Below are 22,496 nucleotides of genomic sequence, written 5' to 3'. Positions count from 1 at the left end.
TTTTGATCACTGGGGAAATTTTGTCTACATGCTCACTTAAAGCTTAGAGATCAAATATTATAATAATTACTTATTATAAATTACTTGCCTGTCTGAAACACAAAAAAAAAAATAATGAATATTTTTGCAAATTCTAATTACATGTAGGTATTTTACTATTAATAATTATGAAATCTTTTCCTTGGGCCTGAAGTGTACCTTTATGAAATAGACGTCAAGAACAGATTCTCGTTGTTCCACCATAGACTCCACTCGTTTTATTTGTTTACTTTTTTATTTACGTCATCATAAGCTCGGACCATTTATTTTTATACGAGACGTTTAGATGAAAATAAGGAATTTTTCTTTTTTGTTGATCCGGCGTTGTGTGTGAACCCGAACGATATCAATTTTAGTGTTAAATTCAACGGCTCCAGACGTGGGAACTCCTCGACGGTTTACTGCACGGACCTGATTTTTTTTGTTACACATTAATTGATATAAGCCTCTCTGACAATAATAAAAGCTTATATCAAAAATTACATTTTTGTAAAAAAAATATTTTTCTTATTTGCCAACAGTTATTTCATCTACTTCCTCTCTCTCTCTCAATCTCAAGATCTATCAAAATATTCATAACAAAGGGTATTCCAATTTCAAACTGTCTCGATTTATTCATAGAAACACTACGAATCGAACGCCCGAAGTTCCGAGTTGGATTGATTTTGCTGTTGAGCGATTGTCTCGATTTGCGAATCGATCGATAGACGATTCTAGAAATGGCGAGTTCTTCTTCATAGTCGTATTCCTCATGACTGAGGGTCGTGGTCATTACATGGAATGAATCACACGTAACGATTTTCTTGGCATTATTAATGGGGTGGTTTGCCATTGCCTTCTCAATTTCAAACACAAGTTAATAATCAACCAGTGTGGGACACACACTGGTTGTCACGATGTTTTTCCTTCACCGGAAGCAAGTGGTGGTCGATGAAAATACTATACACGAGTCAGATTGGTATACAAACTCATGTGGCACGAGTAGGATTCGAACCTGGGACCTTTCGATCCACAGGCGGGCTTCACCACCACCGCTTCGAAGGCGAAATGGCGAGTACCTAAGTACCTAGTTCCATTCCGTTCAGTTATCCTGGCGTGTCGTATTAGGCGGGTGAGGGATACATATCCTTAACAACTAATTGACAACAATAGGTATTAACGTCAAGTACATCGCCATAATTTAACTTTTACTTTCAAAAATAGTCAGGGCGTGTTTTATACCGTACCGTATATGATAATATATGGAACGTATTGGATAGGACTAACTGGCTAATCACATCAGGCAGATTTATCTAGCTGTTAGTATATCTGACAGATTACAAAACGATATTTTATAAGAAGTGGTGAAACAGGCCCTTATATCAATAACTAAAAAATAAAATAAAACTAAGTTCACTTCATGAACTTACAATGGAAACGATAATCTAAATAATAAATATACTTACACAGACATAGCCATTTAAAATTGTGTTTGAAATAAAATTGTATGTTGCAATTTACGCTTAAACTCTGGTTCCGTTTTATAGACGAGACGGCACGGCAAACTGGTGTCCTCTGTAAATTACGCAGAGCTACGAACCAAATAGAACATTCAGATCAATCTGTCTTTCTTTTCGAATGTGTTACTTTCTAATATTGGAGCCGGATTTTATTCAATTCGCCTAAAGGCATCTGACATGACTATGTTCAACGTTAGACAGGTACAATTATTGAATATTATGTAAGACACATAATATATATATACATATAATAGTAATATGTATTTTGACTAGCTTTTTTTTATTTCGTGCGTCCACTCACAACTTCTTATTATCGATATCTCGGCTGTTAACGGGATCTAAGAAACGTATTGCGATTAAACTTATACCAGATTTTAAGTTAGACCTTCTGCTATACAACACTAAAAACAGCATTAAATTCAATTGGTAGTTTTTTCGTGATGCGCGAACAAGCACACAGATAGACATTTAATAGGCCCATAAAGACCCCCTTTTGGAATGATAGGGAAAAACACTGGTTTTAATGAGTTTATTTCGGCATTTCTGAACAGTGCTAGTTCCGAAATGCCAGTAGTTTGTAGCTTATTGAGATATAAATTCTCATTTCAATACAAGATAATAATTATTACTATCCTTACATTATTATAAAACAAAGTATTCACCAAAACAAAGGCCGCGTCTGTTTGTATGTTCACGATAAACTCAAAAAGTACTGCACAGATTTTCATGCAATTATGATTCCTTATATAGATTTAAATGTATACTTTATTATGTTTTACCCAAGCAAAGCCGGGCCGGAACTCTATTTGCTTCGTAGGTGACCAATAGAATGGAGAATTTGAACGAGCTCAGTTCTGAACTTTAATTGCCCGTGACCGTCCTTTACGTCAGGTTTACTACTGACAGCACAGATTAAATAGGACGCTTCTCGTTGGGATATAATCTACTTACTACCTAAAGTTGTTTTGTCTGACTGAAAGTATTTTTATTGAAATACTAGCTTTTGACCGCGGCTTCGCCCGCGTCATGTCACTCCTGAATTTTTCGTCTGTCTCTGTGCCACATTTCATCAAAATCGGTCGAGTAGTTTTCGAGTTTATCCGTTATAAACAAAGAAACAAAAATAGAACTCTTTTCTCTTTATAATATTAATATGGATTTGATTTCTATGACATAAAATCTCTGCACACTGCAAATTAATTATTATGTATAAGGGTCATTTTCATTAGTTTTTTTGTGACACTATGTTTTCCTGGCTCTGGTTAAAAAAAAAATTCTTATTATTTTATTAACAGATGTGTCTCTATGGTCTTTAAGCAGGTAAGCATTTTTTATATAACTATAAGTTATAAAATAATTATAATAAAAAAATTCGTTACAAAATGTCATGAGACATGGTGTGTGCAAAACCCGTTTTTTGAATGTCTGGGCTCTGTTGATGTTTTCTCCCTAAGTATAATGAAATAAGAACACATGTCAAGTGTACATTACCATTTAATCAATCATGGTATATAATTTCATGCAAATCCGAGAATTAATTATGATTTTATAACTCACTTTGTCTTGTGATAAAAAAAAACTGTCATGAACGTGGAGCCACATAATTTCGCCAAACGTCGCCAATAACTTTTGTTCGGAATTTCAAAAACATACGCGAGCAACACTGGTAGAAAAAAAAACGAGTCGGCCATTTACATCGTGGATTGACAAGAGGACAGAAACCTACAAAATACAAAGTAAGATTTTTTGAAGTTTTTGATGTTAAAAATGTAAAGCATACCATGTCAAAATTGTGATCGAAACTTTTTCTTTTCAATTAATGTTTTTACTGTGAATTTTCATGTATTTGGTGGGAAATGTAGTCAAAATGGCATAAACCTATTTGCATGTCCATCGTGAACTTTTGAAGTTATTTTTTTCTGGCACGTTTCAATAATGTCAAAGATGTGGTTATATACATTTGTCAAAACGTGGAATTTTGAGTCGTGAAACGGACACGTTTTTGACAGGTAACCATGTTTCTGACTTTTTTATTTGTTTTAGTCATAGACTTCTTTTTTTATTAATTTTGCTTAAGATGATTGGTAACGTAACGCGCTAGTACTGCCATTGCCATCTAGCAATTTATTCTTTTAGTCCTAAACTAGGTCGAATTTGCATTATTTTTATAATTACTTTTCACTTGTTTAAGTATTTGATAGTCCCTTTGTTTTTTGTTTTTTAGATGGCTAGAAAAAAAAGGCTGAAGAACAGAAAAAAGCAAAAAGAAAGACGAGGAAAAAAAAGAAGACAATAAGACTAAGACTTTAGCTATTATAGTATTTGCATGGCAGGAGGCTAAGGACATTTAATTGTCGCAGAAAATTATATTTTAAGCTTGCTGCCAGAATCAACACCCACGCAAAGAGGTGAAATTGTATTTAACTTTAATTTCAAATTTGCAAAAAAATATATTCAATTATGTACAAGAAATATAAAAAATATATTTAGTTTTATGTTTTTTTGATGTCATGTTATGTTTGATTGCTTGAGTTGTTTTGTTATTATGATAGTGTTTGTTATGTTCAATTAATTAAGTAGTATATTTCATGTAAATATAAAAAAGTGTTAGTTAGAATATAGAATAAATGAGAGTTATATTAGGTAATAAGAATGCCAACAACTAATTATTGTTCTAGGTAACATACCAATTATAGTAGAAACAAACAAGGTTTTGTTTAATGATTTTTCTAAATAATAAATACATGCTTCTTAATTTCATTGTTTTCTTTTATATAGTATTCCAGAAGTTGCAAATCTAACATATTTCGTAGAAATTGAAAGCCATAGTAAAAAATGTGGTGTACGTGGGCGTCTATTTCCCTTGAAAGTCAAAAACGTGAGCAAGTTGTCAAGCACGTGGATGCTTATTTTTTTCAGGGGGTGGTTTACCCTCGTTTATTTAAGCTCTGAAATCTAAATTAGTAATATGTAAGAATAAAAACTAATTAATTAGAGGCGAAACAAAAAGATTTATAAGAAAGACTTGATCATTTTACACTGCAGATGAAAATGACCCATAAATCATAAATTACATTATAATGTCAAATGTATATAATAACTATCTTTAAACTGATGTTTACGTATCTAAACAGATGCATAAAAAGAAAATATAAACCCATTTCCTAAAACTCATTGGAACATGAAATAAAGGCGGGCGAAGTCTAAGTGTGAATATTTCAATAAACTATTATATATCTGTTATTTGGGTAAGACAGTACCTAGCTTTGCATTCAAACATATTCTAATTACAAAATTTAATTTATTTCCTACCTACCTACATTACAATGAAATATAAATTACAAAACTGCTATATAGCACTCATGTGTCCTCCAAAATGTGAACATTACTTGATAGATATACAAAACAACATGTATTAAACATGCACATACCTTTTTTATTTCCCATAGGTTTTGGTTCTCGGACCTTTGTAAAAAGGTTGGAAATGTATGGGAAATAGAAAAGGTATGTGCGCGTTTAATACCTTTTGTTTAGTATGTAATTATGCAAAGTGAACGTTTAAAAGTAGTTATGTGATATTTAGACTTTCTTCTTACACTTTGCACACATAATTAACACTATACTCATTTTACCACTATACCTATACCCGCAAAATGAATGTATTGTAGATTGACAAGTCGTACAATATGAAGGTGTCATAGTAATTGGATAATGACAAATATGACACGTCGAATTTTGACGATCTGCCATGAGTTCATCTTTATTATCTGTGGCTTCACGTTTCACAATAAAGTTTGACACCTCGGGAATAGACTTTCTTTCCAATATACAAAATTTACTTTTGAATTTTTTAACATCACTTGTTGTTTCGTTGACACATAGCCAGATAGGATTGGTGTATAGTGAATAATTAGCATGAACACCAAAGATTAGACTGAAAGGGGTTCTGTTTTCACTGTTTGATATATTATTCATTCGCCACTGCACCATACGACATCCTGTCGCCCAATTTGAACATCCAGTCATTACCATCCATTCATATAATTCGTGCTTAATTGATTTATAAAAGTTTTCCGTATTGGTCCACTCAGTTTTTTCAATGAGCACATTAAATTCTGGACACATTTGTATAAGTTTTGCATTTACGGATATGAAAAAATCAAACTTGATTGTAGTTGTTTTTAATGTTATTGGGGGGCCAAAGTCACTGAATATTTTTAATAACTCTATTGCTATTTCTGAAGATGAATCAAAAATTAGAGGTCGTAAATGAACAAAGTGTGTAGATATCTCAACAAGTGTTAGTATATATCTGTACGGTTTATCTTCAAAGTCAGTTAAATCCATAACAAAAATGTAGTAACAGTGATTGACAAATGGCTCGCTTTTGGTGCAAACATTACACAGTTTCATGAATAATGATAAGTTTTCTTCGCTTATTAAGTAATTGCTGCTTACAAATTTCAACATTGTTTCATAGTCAGCATGATCATTGTCCAAATGAATTTTTGCAAGCAATTCGAAACATTCTTCATTGGGTACGACAATGATAGGTTTGGGGCTGTTCCCTTTGACTACCAGAACATCTTTCTTGTCACTCTTCATGACATCATAAGTTTCCATCGCACACTCTGACAAATTATCCACTTTTTCATTATTTTTCTGCTTCTCCTTACCCTCTAATATAACGCCTATGATGTATGTTATCACACAGGCCCAGGATGGATTGGCGAGATTTACAGTTTTTGGACATAATCTTTTGAGAAACAAATTAAATTTCTTTTTAAGGTTGTCGTGGTCGAATAGCACTGTACTTTCAGCATTCTGTGAGGTATCACTATTGTAAACTGCTTCTTGCGAGTTCGAAGCCATATTGCAAAGTATTCTTTATAACATAATTAATTTGATTTGTTTTTTCGCCTTCGGAACGCTTATAGTAAATTTGTAAACAAACAAACATTCGCATTACTGTCAGTCCGTGCATTTAACAATGTCATTTTTTCTTGGTTTCGTTTATCCATGTGGAAAGGCAATGAATCTAAGCCCATACAGCCGTCGCTGTAGTTTTATTTTTTTCCTCTTATTATTGTAATCTGTCCGTTTAGGACATTAAACAATATTTTTATGGTAAATAGTAAGTTATTTTGATTAAACAATTTTTTTGAAGCTGTAGCTGCCAATCTAACTCATGAAGTGTATGAAAACTAAGAATACCTAGATAGGTACATTATGTACTTAGTAGACCATCACTTGCTTCATCTGTTATGTTCACTAAATGAAGTGGGTGTGCGGCTAGTGCTCTAGGTGGCGCAACTAATAAATGTCATGTCAGATGCCTTTAGACTACTTTTATAGAATTTGACATGGGTGTTAAAAATAAGACAGTCATTATAAAATACTTAAGTCTTTTTATTTATTCTGCATATACATATGTGTACTAGCTGGTTTTATATTAGTTCTGCCATTCAAATTTCGAATCACCTATGCAAAAGTTTTGTTATGCTTTAGTTCTAACTACGGGGAGGCCTCCACTAGTTGATACAATAACTTAGTCAAAGTAAACACATCGATTCCCGTTAGCCACAGTGTGAAAATGTGAAATTATATTTTCAAAATTGGAATTTGTTACCTATTGTTTTCTTTGATTACTTACATTTTTGCTTTAATATTAAATGAAGGAATAAACGAAGTTTTTGAGTATTTACGATCATTTCATAATGATATCAATAATTCATGGATAATTTCATTCACAGACGGTTACAATGCAGCTGGATCATCGCGAATCCGGTGACCCCATTGGTCTTTAATTGTATGGCGTTAAGGTCCAATTGAGTCGTAGCCGAAATTGCCGCAAACTTCGAACTAAGCACCTAGGTAGTTGAACAATTAAACTGCTTTTACAATAATTTTCCTTTGTTACCTGATATTTAGGAAATTAAACTATTAGTACAATTTTCTTTACATAATTATAAAATTTGGTTAGAATGCAAAGCGTTATATATTTTTTGCGATGTAAGCAATTTCTCTATTGATTGACGTAATTTTTTTCGCAAGGTGGTAATATGGCATTACAAGTCGTTTTGACATTTCACTTTCTCGATCGAGGGGTTAACCAATATTTTCCAACAAAATATCCGGCCTTAGTCCTTCGGAGACCCACAATGTCGCAAAAGTCTAATATACTAAAAAGACGAGTCATCCAAGTAACATCTAATAACAATAAATATATCTGTCTGTGCGACCCTTGGGGCGTATCTCTGAAACTCGACTCGTGAAAGGCAATTGTTGGATGTCCTTAACTTTTTTTTATATTGAATTTATAGTATACTAGCTGCGCCCCGAGACTTCGGTCCCGTGAGAATTTCGGGATAAAAAAGGTCTATGGTTAATTCCAGGTTATATTCCATCCGTTATTATTCGTTCATCCGTTTATTAGCCAATCTTTACAATGCAATAGCAAAATTATATTTTGAAAATGTAAACCTTTGAAGATAATAAGTTGTATTTCATTGTAGCTACTGACCTGAAAATAATAAATTGAATACAATTTAAAGATCTTAGAATCACAATACTTATTTGAAGTTACAATGGAATTAAGTACTTGCCTCACATCACATTCATATTAGGTCGGTAGTTACGACCTTTCCCACATACCTCGTACCAGTACCAACTTATCGCGCAATGAAATCAGAACCCTACCTATAATAACACCGGTTTAATTAAACATTGTTATTGTATCAGCTTTAAATGTTATTTGAGAAAATCGTGTTATCTGTGTAATGCGTAGACAGAGAAGTCTATAGACCCCGTCGTATCTTCGATTTCATCCATACAAGAAAGAGATGTAAATATGAGGAATATGAGAAGAAACGAGAGAAGTTTTGATGACGCAAATCCGAGGTTCAGCGTAAAAAAAATAATTTACAATTTTAAAGATTGCGCTCTGATTTCAAAGCTTGCCTGACGTCAGCCCTCCATGGGAATGGCATTGTTGACTATGGCTGAGGCTATGTGATCTTTGGTCGGCTCGTACATAATCCACGGGTGGTTATGGAGTGCTCCTGTTTTAGGACGGAACCATACGCAACACTTTCAGACCACCACATCGAATACTTCAAAACACACTAGAAATAAACACCCCTAGGCGATAATTATTTTAATTGCATTCTCAATACGCGTTGAAGAATACTAAAAGAGAACAATACAGTACAATACTTCTATTATTGCCCTTGGGGTCTCAATTGAACGGATAAAATCTATAATAATGGACAATAGAAGGATTGTGGGGCGGGAATGAAGTGATTCGATAATGCTTAAACAAAATGCTTACTGGGAATTAATGCGATTAATGTTAGATTCCTAAATTGAACTGAGTTGCATAGGAATAGTTTTGTAAAAGTTGATGCTAGGCCTCCAGTTCGCCGAACTTGGCGAATTCGGCGTACATTGCTGGTTTTCCATTAGTTTAAAACAAATGCACTCTAACAAACTACTCAATGTTCATGCTTCCGCGTCATAAGCCGGCTATATATAAAGACAGAAGTGGCCGTGAATGAGCGAATAACAAAAAATACATAGTAATAAATATGAAAGAACCCTGAATAAAATATAAGAAGTATATAAAAATACAATCGTATGTTACTTATTGTCCTGGAAAAATAATTCACATTACACTTCCCTAGATGTCGTAACCATTATGTTCGTATAGCGCTTTACACAATAGCACGCATTTTATGTCCCTTACAAGTTACGAACTTATATTCCTATAGAAAGTAAAATTAAATAAATTATATTTGCGATGAACTAAGAACGTAGGTATATACCTAAGTAAAGTAAAATACTTAAATAAATAAAATAAAATACTTAAATAAACTAAATAAAATACTTAAATAAATTAAATAAAATACTTAAATAAACTAAATAAAATACTTAAATAAACTAAATAAAATACTTAAATTAAATGAAATACTTAAATAAATTAATTAAGTAACATACTTAAATAATACTTACTAGCGTTGACTAAGAACATTCAAATATTATTAAAATTATAAAAAGTTAGTACCTACCCCTGTCAAGTCTGTCCGTCTGTATGAACGCGATAATTTCAAACACTGAGGTATAAAAAATTCAGATCTGGGTCATCTGATATGGAACACAAAAAGACCAGCTACACAATCTATACTATTATTATAAATGTTTGTATGTTTGAGGAGGGAAATCTCCGAAACTACCGAACCGATTTAAAAATTTCAGCATTAAAAATATACATTACCTATCCAAGATTTCTATAGGTTATATTTTATCTCAAAATTCCCGCGGGAGCGAAGCCCTAGGTAAAATCTAGTAATATTATAGAAATTACGTCTTAATAAAGTTGTTCATTCAGTTATAGGCCTAATTTTTGATGACGACGAATTTATTTTTGATAAAATCCGTCCAACTGGTTTGGCATATAAGTAACTTCACTTTTATATACATAGAGTTCACGCGAACGATGTCGCGGGTATAAGCTAGTATACAATAACAATTTTATCGCAAAATTCCTACGAAAATGAAACTCCAGCGCAAGGTAACTTAAAATTATGAAATGACGATTGGTGATTAGTATCTAACTTATTAATAACTAGTTAAGCACTATAGATACCTACACGATTTTACAAAAAAAACATATAAATATAATACAAATTTCATTAGAAATAATAAATCTGTACGTATAAAGCGACCTCCACAAAACTCGAAAAAGAAAAAGATTGCGTTTTCAGTTTCTTACCTTATTTGAGACAAGCTTTTATATTATTGCAAGGTATTCCTAGATTTTGTATTAAATAAAGATGAAACAACACACAAAGCGAACCTTTACAAACTTTTATATAACTTGCATTGTATGTATGTACCTACTTACTTCAGTATTTATGTTCGGGTAGTATCCTGTGTAAGTCAATTTTGAAGCAGATATCTGTAACCTATGGAGCTGAAATTCTGTACACACGTTTAGTTTTGATAATAATGCATTATTATAAGCATGACCTGATGGTATACCCAGAAACGAGGTAAATCCTCAACGTTTTACTGCACAGGCATAATTTTCTTGTCATACATTGAAAGCAGATCACTCCATTGAATTAGTAATATAAGTACTTACTACTTACTAAATCCATGGATCACTCTGACAACAATATAAGCTTGTGTCAAAAATGTCATTTATGTCTGGCTGACAAAGCCTAGTCTTCTAGAGAGTGTTAAAATAGCCAGTGTCATTTATAGTACAGTCAACAGCAAATCATGTTACCCTACAAGAACCTCTATGGCGCAATAATAGCGGCGATTTTGCAATGAATTTGGGTTGGTTGTTGTGTGCATTATGAGTTGTGTGACTGTACAGTCAAAAGCTCATCAACCTACCCAAAATCGCCGCTATTACCGCGCCATAGAGGTTCATATAGGGTAACTTGAAGTGCTGTTGAATAAAATGGAAATTAAAGAAATCTTTTTATTTTATCCAGCATAACTGTAAATCGAAATGAAATTTAAATTAGCATACCATTCTGAAACAACCGACGCGGAACACCCGTGAAAAGTTTTAAAATTTTTACTGAAGAGGATTTGGACAACCGAATTTGAACGTATACAGCCAAGAAGCTTGGCCGGATTAATGTGACAAAGGAAATTAAGTATTTAGAGCCACGATAAAAAAATATAGAAAATTGAACTGCGGAGTTTTGATATAATAATAACTTAATTAATTTTAGATTTTCACGTTGTAAATTAGCTTACAATACAAACTTAAAATGATGTCGACCATTGTGACCCACACGTATAGTCTTCAAAAACTTGCACAGTCTTTAAAAAAGTACCCGTTTTACCGGTTCTATTTTTTCATGTCCCGTTAAAAAATCTATCACTGTGGATTTGAATTTAGAATTGCCACCTAGGTAGGTATCTGTCTTTTGCGCTTACCAACTCGTGTCTTTGATAAAAAAAATGAATGCTTTTTTTTAATAACATGGCAAAAGAAATGTGAAAGCTATGTATATTTTTAAGAGAAGTTACTATTTTACCAAAAGCGATGATAACAGGATAAAGAAGGTTAAAAAGTCCCGTGTCAGTTAACGCCTGATAGTAACTGATGACCTGTCAATGCCAAGCGGTTTAATGTATTGATACGTTTCCAATGTTAGACGTGACACGAGAATCCTAGTTCGCACTTTAAATCTATACTACTATTATTATAAAGATGTATGTAAGCGTTTGTGAGTTTGTATGTTTGAGGCGTTGTATGTTTGTATGTTTATACATTATACAAGATTGCAATAGGCTATATTTTATCTCAAAATGTATTCTCACGGGAGCGAAGCCGCGCGCAACATCTAGTCCATAATATGCATACTAATCCGTACCAATAAAAAAATGCGATTGTCTGTCTATCACGTCGGCTGTGCTTTCATGTCGGCTGTGCTTTCATGGCTAAACTGTTAAAGACCATAGTGAAATGAAACTACATATTTGGCCTCTGGTGTACAAGTAAAACGGTGATTCTTACCTTTCACGAGAGCTCTCAGAAATATATTGGAGCTAACACGAATTCTGCGCAATATGCCTGTCTTCTTTCTTATTATAGCGAAGAAATCCTTAATTCTCCTCTCCTAATTCTGGATGCACTGCAAAAGAATCTGCAAGGAATATTTTAAACTCACTTTCCTTCATTAACATCATAATACATCCGCCGGAGGATATGAATGGGATTGGTTTTATTTGAGTACCACAAGTCAGTAGATAGTTCGGACTAAGTTTTCTTGTGCAGTGGAAACACAGCGACATTTATGGACGATACATTTTTTACTTGATAGATTGATGACAACACTAATCGGTCTTGAAAGATAGGTAGCGCATGAAAAAATATTAGGATATTTTTCATGCTTAAGTTAAAAAAAAAAACAAAAAAATATCTAGTGAGACACTTTTAGCCTTGTGTATTAGGAATACATGGCAAAAAGTCTCTCACTAGGTATTTTTTTAATTACTTATGTTTTTCTTATTAAAGATTTAAATATTTTCAAAACATTTTTCCAAGAAAATACCTAATTTTTTTTAACAAAAACGTCATATATGACAAAAGTTTTTATTCTTGAGAGATATAATTGCATTCAATGTGTCACCAAAATATTATGAACAATGACCAAGCGTGCAGTAAATCGGTTAAAGATATCTGATTCAAAATGAAGTTGCAAGATTCCACCAGAGACGTAGTTACATTGCAAGATAAAAAAAAGTTTGTAAAAATGTAAATTCATCAAATGTTCAAAATTCTATTAAGACGTGACATCGTAATATTTCAAAAAGCTTACACAGATGGAGAAAGCGGTAATAATTCCTGAAACTGCCACAAATTATGTGCCCACGGTGGTAATCAAGGAGCTAGAAACGTATTAATGGAGTATTTTTTGCAAGAGTCTAAAGACTAATTTTGTTAAATAATAATAGATGGCGACTGCTATTTTGCCGACAGTTCGCAATATTTGTCATAGATAAGAATATGTACTGAAGACAGCAAAAGCATGGAATCAATAGTCCATGAGCAAAAGAAATTGGTCGCTATAGAGATATATTTTACTTTACCGATCCATAATCCGTCGATAGGTATACGTCCATAATGTACCCGGCTTTATTCAGCTGCATAGAACAGGCGAATTCTCATTTAAAAACTAGTCACTGAATTGAAAACTTAAACAAGCGTCTTGTGTATTGTCACATCAAAAAGCGAAATTTTCGCGTTTTCGCTGAGTTGAGAAATTTATATTGAAATTTCGCGCGCGTGAACTTCATTTTAATTTCAACTTCTTGGCAGTAATTTAATAATAACCGTAGCCAGACAGAGACCAATTTAGATAATTAACGGGAGCATCAAGGGATTATACTTTTGCCTGAGTTTTTCCGAGCTGAGAGCATTTCAAAAACGAATTTCTGGTCGTAAAATTAGTTGGATACTTATATTTTTGATAAAAATGTATTCATTAATGAAAAGTGCAGATTTTAGAAAAATAAATCACAAATTCCAGAAGGTTCTGAGACAATGACGCAATGACGTGCCACGTGTTTTATGTTTTATGGTAGGCCCCTTGGTCCCGTGGGAAGTTCACGTGGCCGAAGCAGAGCGCAAAAGCTAGTATTAAACTAAACAGTAAAGTGTTTTCGATTCAGTATCGAGTTATTTCTTTCGCATTTATGCCAGGACATCCATTACATGTCACAGTGCTGGGCCCCTACTATATGTCTCAGGCACTAGAGACGAGCGGAATTTCTGAACGAAACAAATTTCGATAAAGCTCAAAACGAGATATGGAGTGAATAGGTGACACCGCTTTTACCCGGCAAGACGACGTTCAAACAATCCCACTATATTAATATTATAAAGGCGAAAGTTTGTCAGTATGTTTGTTACGTCTACACGATTCAGTATCGAGATATTTATTTCACATTATGATATGACATGGATGCCCTGATATATCTATAGCTTGTCGTCTATAATTATTTTTTATCTTAGTATCAAACCCTTTTTTCGGAGTCTTGCAATTAGCATAGTTTAATTCCTACTATTGAAACATATAATAACATCTTATATTTTCCTATAAGACCCCCGAAAATAAAAATAGTATAATTTTTTAAGCTTATTTTGTGTCCATTACTTTTGGCAAAGACCTGTCTTTTCTGCTTCCACAACTCTCGATCCAAAGTGGTTTCCCGCCATTTTGCCAAGAAGTCGCGCCACCTCCTTCTAGATTTGCCTCTCTGCAGCCAACCGTCTGGTTGCCACAACGTGGCTCCGGCGTTATTCTGCACACGTGTCCAGCCCAGCTCCATTTCAAATTCGCCGATTTGACACCTACATCGATTAAATACAGCTATATTAAACAAACCCTTAGTAGGTATTCGTATTCCGTCGAGTGACGCGGCAGTTTTTATATCGAGCTCGCGGCCCGACTCGGAGAATTTAATCTCAAAATTGCTTGCTTAGCAGATTTCCAACGAGAAACAAAACGATTTCACGTCAACCCGATACCGTTACGTTTTGTATTATTTTCCCACTCTTTCGCTCACTTCGCGTTACACTGAAAAGTGAGTAATATAATACTAGTATTATAAAGGGGTAAGCGTTTGTGAGTTTGTAAATTTGTGGCGGGTAATCTCCAAAACTACCGAACCGATTTCAAAAATTCTTTCACCATTAGAAAGGTACATTATCGAAGATTGCTATAAGTACGCTATATTTAATTCGTCGTGAGTAGATGAAGCGTGAAGAGGTAACAAACAATAATAAATAATCAATTCTATTGTTATAATTTAATGTTTGGAGTTGTTTTACACTTCATAATATAACTCATATATTGCTTAAACCATCAATATTTATTTACTATGCAATTATGATAACAATAAATCCACAACAAGCTTCGTTAAAAAAGGTCAACAAACTTAAATAAACAAAATCAAAAAACATGTACCCTATATTGATCTATAATTATGCTTGCAGAGTTTCCCCTTTGGATTGCTATAGAAATACTATGAGCCGCTACCACACTGAGCCGCGGTTTTCCTTAGTCGACGCAGCAATACGACGGCCCAACTCCCCAATGAAAGTTTTGGCCACAGTGTCGTACTAATTATAATACAATACTCTACCTTTCTCTCTTGTCTTCGTGTCGGCTGTGTCGCTTGAAGCCTAAAAGAAAATTCTGCTCATATGCTGATGTCAATTATTTAGACAATAATGGTTGTTGTCTATCACCTGTCAAATCTTTATGTTCCTTAATACGATATTTCTTTTATCTATGCTTATACGCCTTGTAAGATGTCTACTAGAGTGCGGGAACCACACGCTTCGTTCATCGCTTTTATCTTGCCAATAAATGTTTACGTCAACAAATAAAAAGTTAAAACGCGCGCAACACGTAAAAATTGATGTTAAATTTATAGCTTTTTATAGCGAGGAAAGGGTATATTAAGGTTATATAATCTTGGAAGGTTCTTAACCAAAAATTCTTAACTTATTTGTGAGCGAAAATTTCTCCAAATCAGTTGGCCAAGGAAGTGACAGGCTGGGTTCCTCCCAGCACGGCCAACTGACTTTCCGCTTGACGCAGATACTCTCCGGGCATGGATGCTTCGGAGGGTATCTGTGTCGCATAGCGGGTCGGGAACCGTCTGCCGTTTGCCACCATTGCGACGGATGTGCTGACGAGGACGCCCAGCACACCTTGGAGGACTGCCCAGTCTGGGACGAAGACCGCACGCAGCTGCGCGCGGTTGTGGGGGACGACCGGCTGTCGTAAGACAGATGGCCGACAGCGAGACGTCGTGGACAGCGGTGCAGGCCTTTGCGGAGAGCGTAATGCTCCGCAAAGAGGCGGCGGAAAGGGAGAGGGAGGATACAACCGACCTCCCCATACGCCGTCGGCGCACAGGGCGCAGGAGGCGGGCATACGCCCTGCACCTGCTGCCCCCACAATAGGGCCGGTCGGGTGGCGGAAACGGGATTTCCCGTCGCCCGGCTTAACGGCCCCCGGGTAGAAAGGCGCGCCCATGCCAAGCGCGCCTTTACCCAAGCGGGTAGAACTGAAGGCTGACGAGCCGTCCCGCTGGCCGCTCCGAGGAGAGCGGCCGAGCCGAGGCCGCCGTGGTAGCGGCCGCCGCGCCGGGACTGTGGAGCGAGAGTAGCACATGGTCCCGGCACAAATGCGGTCGGCGTTGGCATCGTGTGGTTTTAGTGGGTTCAAGTCCCACACACCTGTCCGGCTTCCCGTGGCCGGATGGACGGGACGAGGGTCTTTCCACACGTTAAAAAAAAAAAAAAAGGCTGGGTTCCTCCGAATGGAAAACGGCGGCCTTTGAGGAAATTATTCTGATTTGAATACTTATTTGTACATTGTACATACAACCATCGATATGTACTAACGTATCAGCTCAATATTTTGGCGAAACATGGGCTCCTACGCTGGCTGCGGAATAAACCGAGAAACACTTGGATGAGAGAGAGGGAGAATTCAATGCTGTGTTATAGTTTCAATGCTGGCAGAAGGGGTTAACAAGAAATGCTGGCTTGTTGTAATCAATCAGGATATGGGTGCCAATGGTCTAACTACTAATGATACTGAATATCGTGCAAAGTGGAGAAGAAAAGGAAAAAAAAGTTTAGGAAAACGGACAGGAGTAAGCTAGCTAAGGAAGCAACCGGAAAAGCGCGATGAGAGAGAGAGAGAGAGAGATTTTTAAAGCATAGGTACAACTAATATCTTATGGAAACGGTTGCAATATGTACTTAGTAAGCTAATAAATTTTGCACTTATGTAATAGCGTTCTGAACATTATAATGCAATTAATTTTTAGTCTAAGAGCTAGCGAATTTGGCTACAATCCATTTTGGTTTAGCCTCTATTACATAGTATGAGAGTCATATTTTCTTTGTGTAGATTTTTTATCATTATTTTTATTATTAATTTTATCATTATCATATGCGGCTAATTGCCACTAGATGTCGGTAGATAGTCGTAAAAGTCATGTCAGATGCCTTTAGGCAACTTGAACGAAATCTGACACCGCAGTGTTAGCAATAACACACTAGAACAGAAAGATCTAGATTTTTAAAATAAAAACTATGTATCAAGAGAATTTACAACCAAAACGTTCCAGTTTCCATGAAAGCACATCTTACATCGCATTCCCTTCCATCGCGTTTTGTTTAGCAACATATCCAAATATGTCCTAGATTCCCGTGTGCTCAGTCTGCAAATAGCGAGCGACGCAGTGCCGATTTTAGAGGCAACATTTTTCGAAAGCTCTCTCTGCATTTTGCTTGATTTTAAGTTATTTTTTTACAAACTTTCATATTTTATTTTTTTTCTTCAGTTTTAACTGTTTTATTTATTTACAATTTTATGTATGTGGTTCTCCACATGCCTCATTGGTAACATAAGAAAATAAGTAATAAAAATACTGGCTGATAGGCCACAACAGCATTCGCAAAGAGTTTTGCCGGCAGGCAGCTGCTGTCAGAAAATCCTTGTCGAATATACAAAATTTAAAGGCACAAACATTTTTAAGCGCCTGTTTGCCAGTTTTTGGTTTGTATCCTAACCCCACGTGGGAGTAAGGCGTCGACGGCACTTCGCCATCATTGTCTCCCTTTTTTTGAGGTAAAAATGCCAAATTGCATTGCAACTATATTGCGGGTAGAACAGAGAGGTTAGTATGTGGAGCTTGCTATGCTATAAACCCAGGACTGCAGGTAGGTACGATAGGGGAACAAAAATCTCAGACCTGGGTGCTTACCACTATCTCTTAATGCGATCCATTTTGCGACCTATACTGAGGGGCTAGTGCGGGTTTGCATTTGAATTCTCACCATCGAATCGATTCGAAGTGAGACGCGGCGAACCAATCACATCGCGGTGTGGTTGTCGTTGCGTCACAATGGTGCACTGTGATTGATTAGCTGCGTCTCATTTCGAATCGATTCGATAGTGAGAAGTGAAATGCAAACCCACACTTCGTCCTCTGATCTGCATCGCAAATTCGTACCATCGAGTCAATTTGTTGTATAAATGCGATTCATTTTAGGAACTGAGTTGCATTGGAATCTTGGCAATCTATATATTCTTGTAGCAATACTATTATTGTAACGTGAGTCAATGCTATATCGCCACACAAAATCCGTGTATTCGGGAGATGGCCGACCGGACGTGTAACATGCTTCAATCACAGAGCGCGCTGGGAAGCTGTATTTACAGGGTGTGTAAAGGAGCGTGTTTCCAATATACCACGGTTCTGTCTGCGTCTTAACTGCAGATTACGTAATACTTGATCTAATCTAGTTGTTCGCCGCGAACTTAGACCACGCGAACACAATAAATTTATACAAAATTGTGAATATCTCAAAAACGACTTAACCGACTTGATTGCCCCGCGAACTTAAAAATTCTAATGACAGATCTTTTAAATTTCATCAAAATCAGACCAACGGTTCGAAAGCTATCGCGTTACAAACATACATACCTACATACAAAAAAATATTTTTGCCCCAAGTAGAATTTTAGACCTCGCTCGCTCGGTCAACTACCCATCTAATTTGGATGATGAAATTTACTAATAAAAGAGCCTATAGGAAACAATAGCAGTACCAAGAAGGGTTGACGTCAGGCAGGCGGCCAGTATTTTTACGGTGACCCCGGGATTCGCGGCTTCACAAGCCTGAACATGCAGAGATGAGACAGATAGAGGCATATATAACAAAAATGTACATACCTAGCTTTGTATATCAAACTGAACCCCATTTTAAGACTAAATGATAGAGATTCAGATCATTTAGAGAGAATAAATGATTTGGATTTTTTGATTAGTCTGCTTTCGAAAGTTGAGTGATCTGATATGTTTTTCGAAATTATCCAAACCAAATCAAATGAAATAATTTATTCAGAAATTAGACCTTCACAGGCAAATTTTATATAACATAGTAATTACTCACAAGCTACAACCTACTGGCATTTTAGAATGACTACTGTGCTGATTGCCACTGAACTTTTCGATGAAATTTTTGATCACATAGATAGGTAATCGTGTCGTGTGTTACAATGGATACACGTCATTTCCCGTGCACTGCCGAGTCAACATAATGGATGAGCATTGCATTTGGCCGGCACCCAAATTTACTGCTAGATACAGTGTGCCACCAAAACCTACATACGGCTTGTGGATATACATACATACATACATACAATGTTTCGAGTATTAGGATTACGGATGAGTGGATTGGCGGATTCGGCTAAAAATAAGGAATTACCAGGGTGACACCCAAATCTGTTTAACCACATATCTTTAGAGAAGGCTGCGGTGAAGTTTTCTCCGCCGCTTCTTCTTTACTTGCGTTTTGAAGTCGGCAGTAAAGTTAGTTTAAAGAAAATTCTCGACGTCAATAAGTGATGTATTCGTAATAATATTATGAATGCGGAAGTCTGTCTGTCTGTGTGTATGTTTGTTTGTTCCGCTTACAGGATTAAACCGCTGGATCGAATCTAACGAAAGGTTTTGTCATAAACGCTAGCCATTAGAGCTTATTTCACTGCAAAATATTAAAACTGAATAACTCTCATAAAGTGGACTTTGTATAAGGTGAAGTTCTGTTGTAGCGATTAATTCATTATTTTCTTGCGATTTCTTTCTTTTATAGCTTTACTAGCACATTAGGTAAGATATGGTAATAATGTTTCAGTGAAATAATAATTAGGGGTAGAAAGAATACGACATGGTGGCTGGGCTATTAATTAGTCAAGTTACTAAATTCTGATACACTATTGTCATTTTTGTCTGCATCAGAAAGGAAAGAAAATGGAAGTCAAATCCTTAGTATGTCGTAAGATTACTACAGCGAAAGGGTATTCAGAATCAGGCCAAGTGAGGTTTTGTTTTTAATTTCATGTTTTTGCATATATAAAGACTTATTATGCTGCGTCTTGGGCTTCACTCCCTTGGGAATATTGGACTTTAATGTTGCGAAAAAATGTTAGAAATTTATTATGTAAACTTACAAACACAGGGAGTGTTTGTAAGTTCTTCATAATATTAATGTATGTACTTACATATTTTGATTAGTGTCTGTTATTTACTTGTTGATAAATCGACGATTAGTGATAAATCCATGCGAATTGCCTAAGTAATAATGTTTAGCGATTTTAAATGTTCAAATTAGTAGATGATGTGCTGATGTTGACTGTACACACTATACAGCAGGGTTCGAATACTACACAATACCTATAATTACCTACATATTTATACAAATACAAAAATACGTTAGACGAAATAAACTGATACTTCTATTGATCTTGTTTACAGAACTGTACCTTAAGCAATTTCAATTTCCAAGCTCCGCAGCGCCCTCTACGGATACATTAAGCACTTAACTATCACTGTCTGTCTGCTTACTTTCAACTTGGCCCGTTTTATAATAAAATTCTGACTCGATTTTGCTAGACTACTGCATTCTTTGCATGTTTTTTTTTTTCATTGGACTTCTTTTTTAGGCCGCGTGTGTCAAAAGGAACGTATTATTGCATAATACGTTCCTTTGACGAGTTCCTTTAACATAACGTATCTTGGTGGCATCTATATGGAAGCACATCTAACGATATTATTGGACTGATTCACGGTTTCTTTCACAGCCGTTGAACGCCTGAACCCAGGGTCCGCTTTTCAAATCAAACTAAATCAATTATCCAGAAATTATACTTTCACAGTCGCCAGACATTTTTACATCATCAAATTATATTTTATTTTATATACTTAGTTAGTTTCTCAAAAAGCTACACACTACTAGCATTTCGAAACGACCACTGCTGATTGCCACACTTCAATCTACTGCTGTCTCAACACATTGCTAGTTTTTCATTGCAGTAAATAAATCTCATAGCTGTCAGAATATATACGAGGTATAACTACTCTAGGTTCACACATTCGCGTTGACATGTGCCTGAGTTCGGCGACAGTGTAGAATGATGCTGGATAAAAGCATCGTTAGTCTCTACGAGAGCCAGTCTTTGCATAAAGATAAAGATAAAGGTATAAAATTTGACAAACATTTTCCGGTACAAAATGTCCCCTAAGTTATTGTAGGTATTGAGATAAACTATGAGTCACAAAAATACCGAGTATTTAATTATGCTTTCTCGAAATGGGGAATAACCTATTGAGTTAACTTGAATATAAATACCAGAGGTTAGAATGTCTTTGCACATAGTGTTAATTTCCTGTCTTCCTTAATTTGTGAGTATCACTGTACCAGTCAACAGTTTTAAGAACTGAATAGAATAAAACAAAGTCGCTTCCCGCTGTCCGTCTGTCCCTATGTATAGATATTTAAAACTATGCAACGGATTTTGTAGTGGGTTTTTTAAAAGATAGAGTGATTCAAGAGGAACCTTTTTTCGCGCGGTTTCGCCTGCGTAAATCTCCCACGGGAATAGTTGTTTTTCTGGGATTAAACCCTATAGAAGAAACCCTATAGGTCCTTCTTAAATTTCAAGAGGATTGGTAACAAACAAACTTATTTTCGCATTTATAATATTAGTTAGGATTTTACCCTTTTCTTTCAGATCAAAATTAAAATCTTGGTGTTAATTTCTGTGGCACTACGTACTAGCATCTTGTGTGATCGCTCAAGTGTCGCTACCACCTGGTTACATAGAGAAGTGAGTATTAACATTTTTGTAATGGTCATACTTTTTTATAAAATTAATTTTTGTTGATTTCTTCTATGGTGATTAAAATTACCAAAACTCGGTCACGTTGATACAGCTAATTATAAAAGTTGAACATGGTCTTATTTTGTTTACCGAAGAGAATCTACTCGCATCAGCGTTTTAGGGTTATATTTGTTTTAGGGTTATACCTAGGGGAGATAACTTTTTTTCTTCACTTCGCACGTCTTCTGCATCTTTAGTTCAAAGATCATTTGGCAAACATAATATGATGATCTCCACACTGTCGCCGTACAGTTTGGCGAATTCGGTATACATTGGTGGTTTCTCAATGCGATAATAAAGGCAATCGTATTGCATTACAAAGAATCCTGTACTTTATTTTTGTTTTAATTTCTATTCAACAGATATCCGAATTACTACAAATTTTCGAAGAAGGCTCGTCAAACCCGTGACGTCACTTGGGCCAAGAAGGTAGGGAAGGTATTCGGGACCCTCGGGAACAACGATCAAGGAGTCCTTGTGAGTCGGGCTTCTCCGCGGAGCGCTTCGGCCGCTGCAGCCGCGCTGTCATTACTATCCGTCAATTTGCTTGACGAAGGAATCGTTTCCAAAATCAATCATTCATAAAATTGACATTACCACAGTACAAATTAATTATTTTTAAGTCAGATAGTAAAACCAACACTTGTCTTTGTTGAAATTTGAAAAATTGTAATGA

General features: G+C 35.5%; 1 protein-coding gene across 1 annotated transcript; it reads right to left on the bottom strand.

The window, feature by feature from the left end:
- Positions 1-4,152: 4,152 nt before the first annotated feature.
- LOC128680871 (uncharacterized) lies at positions 4,153-6,490 on the bottom strand. The gene has a single exon (XM_053764338.2). It carries the CDS (start codon positions 6,408-6,410, stop codon positions 5,118-5,120), a length of 1,293 nt encoding a protein of 430 aa, XP_053620313.1. The 5' UTR covers positions 6,411-6,490; the 3' UTR covers positions 4,153-5,117.
- Between the last annotated feature and the right edge of the window lie 16,006 nt (positions 6,491-22,496).

This window comes from Plodia interpunctella, chromosome 25, assembly GCF_027563975.2.
Source record: "Plodia interpunctella isolate USDA-ARS_2022_Savannah chromosome 25, ilPloInte3.2, whole genome shotgun sequence".
NCBI classification, from domain to species: domain Eukaryota; kingdom Metazoa; phylum Arthropoda; class Insecta; order Lepidoptera; family Pyralidae; genus Plodia; species Plodia interpunctella.
The sequence above is the reverse complement of the archived record's forward strand: the minus strand, read 5'-3'. Positions and strand labels throughout refer to the sequence as shown.

Coding starts and splice junctions, on each gene's coding strand:
- LOC128680871 (XM_053764338.2), bottom strand. CDS start 6,410: ATGGCTTCGAACTCGCAAGAAGCAGTTTACAATAGTGATACCTCACAG.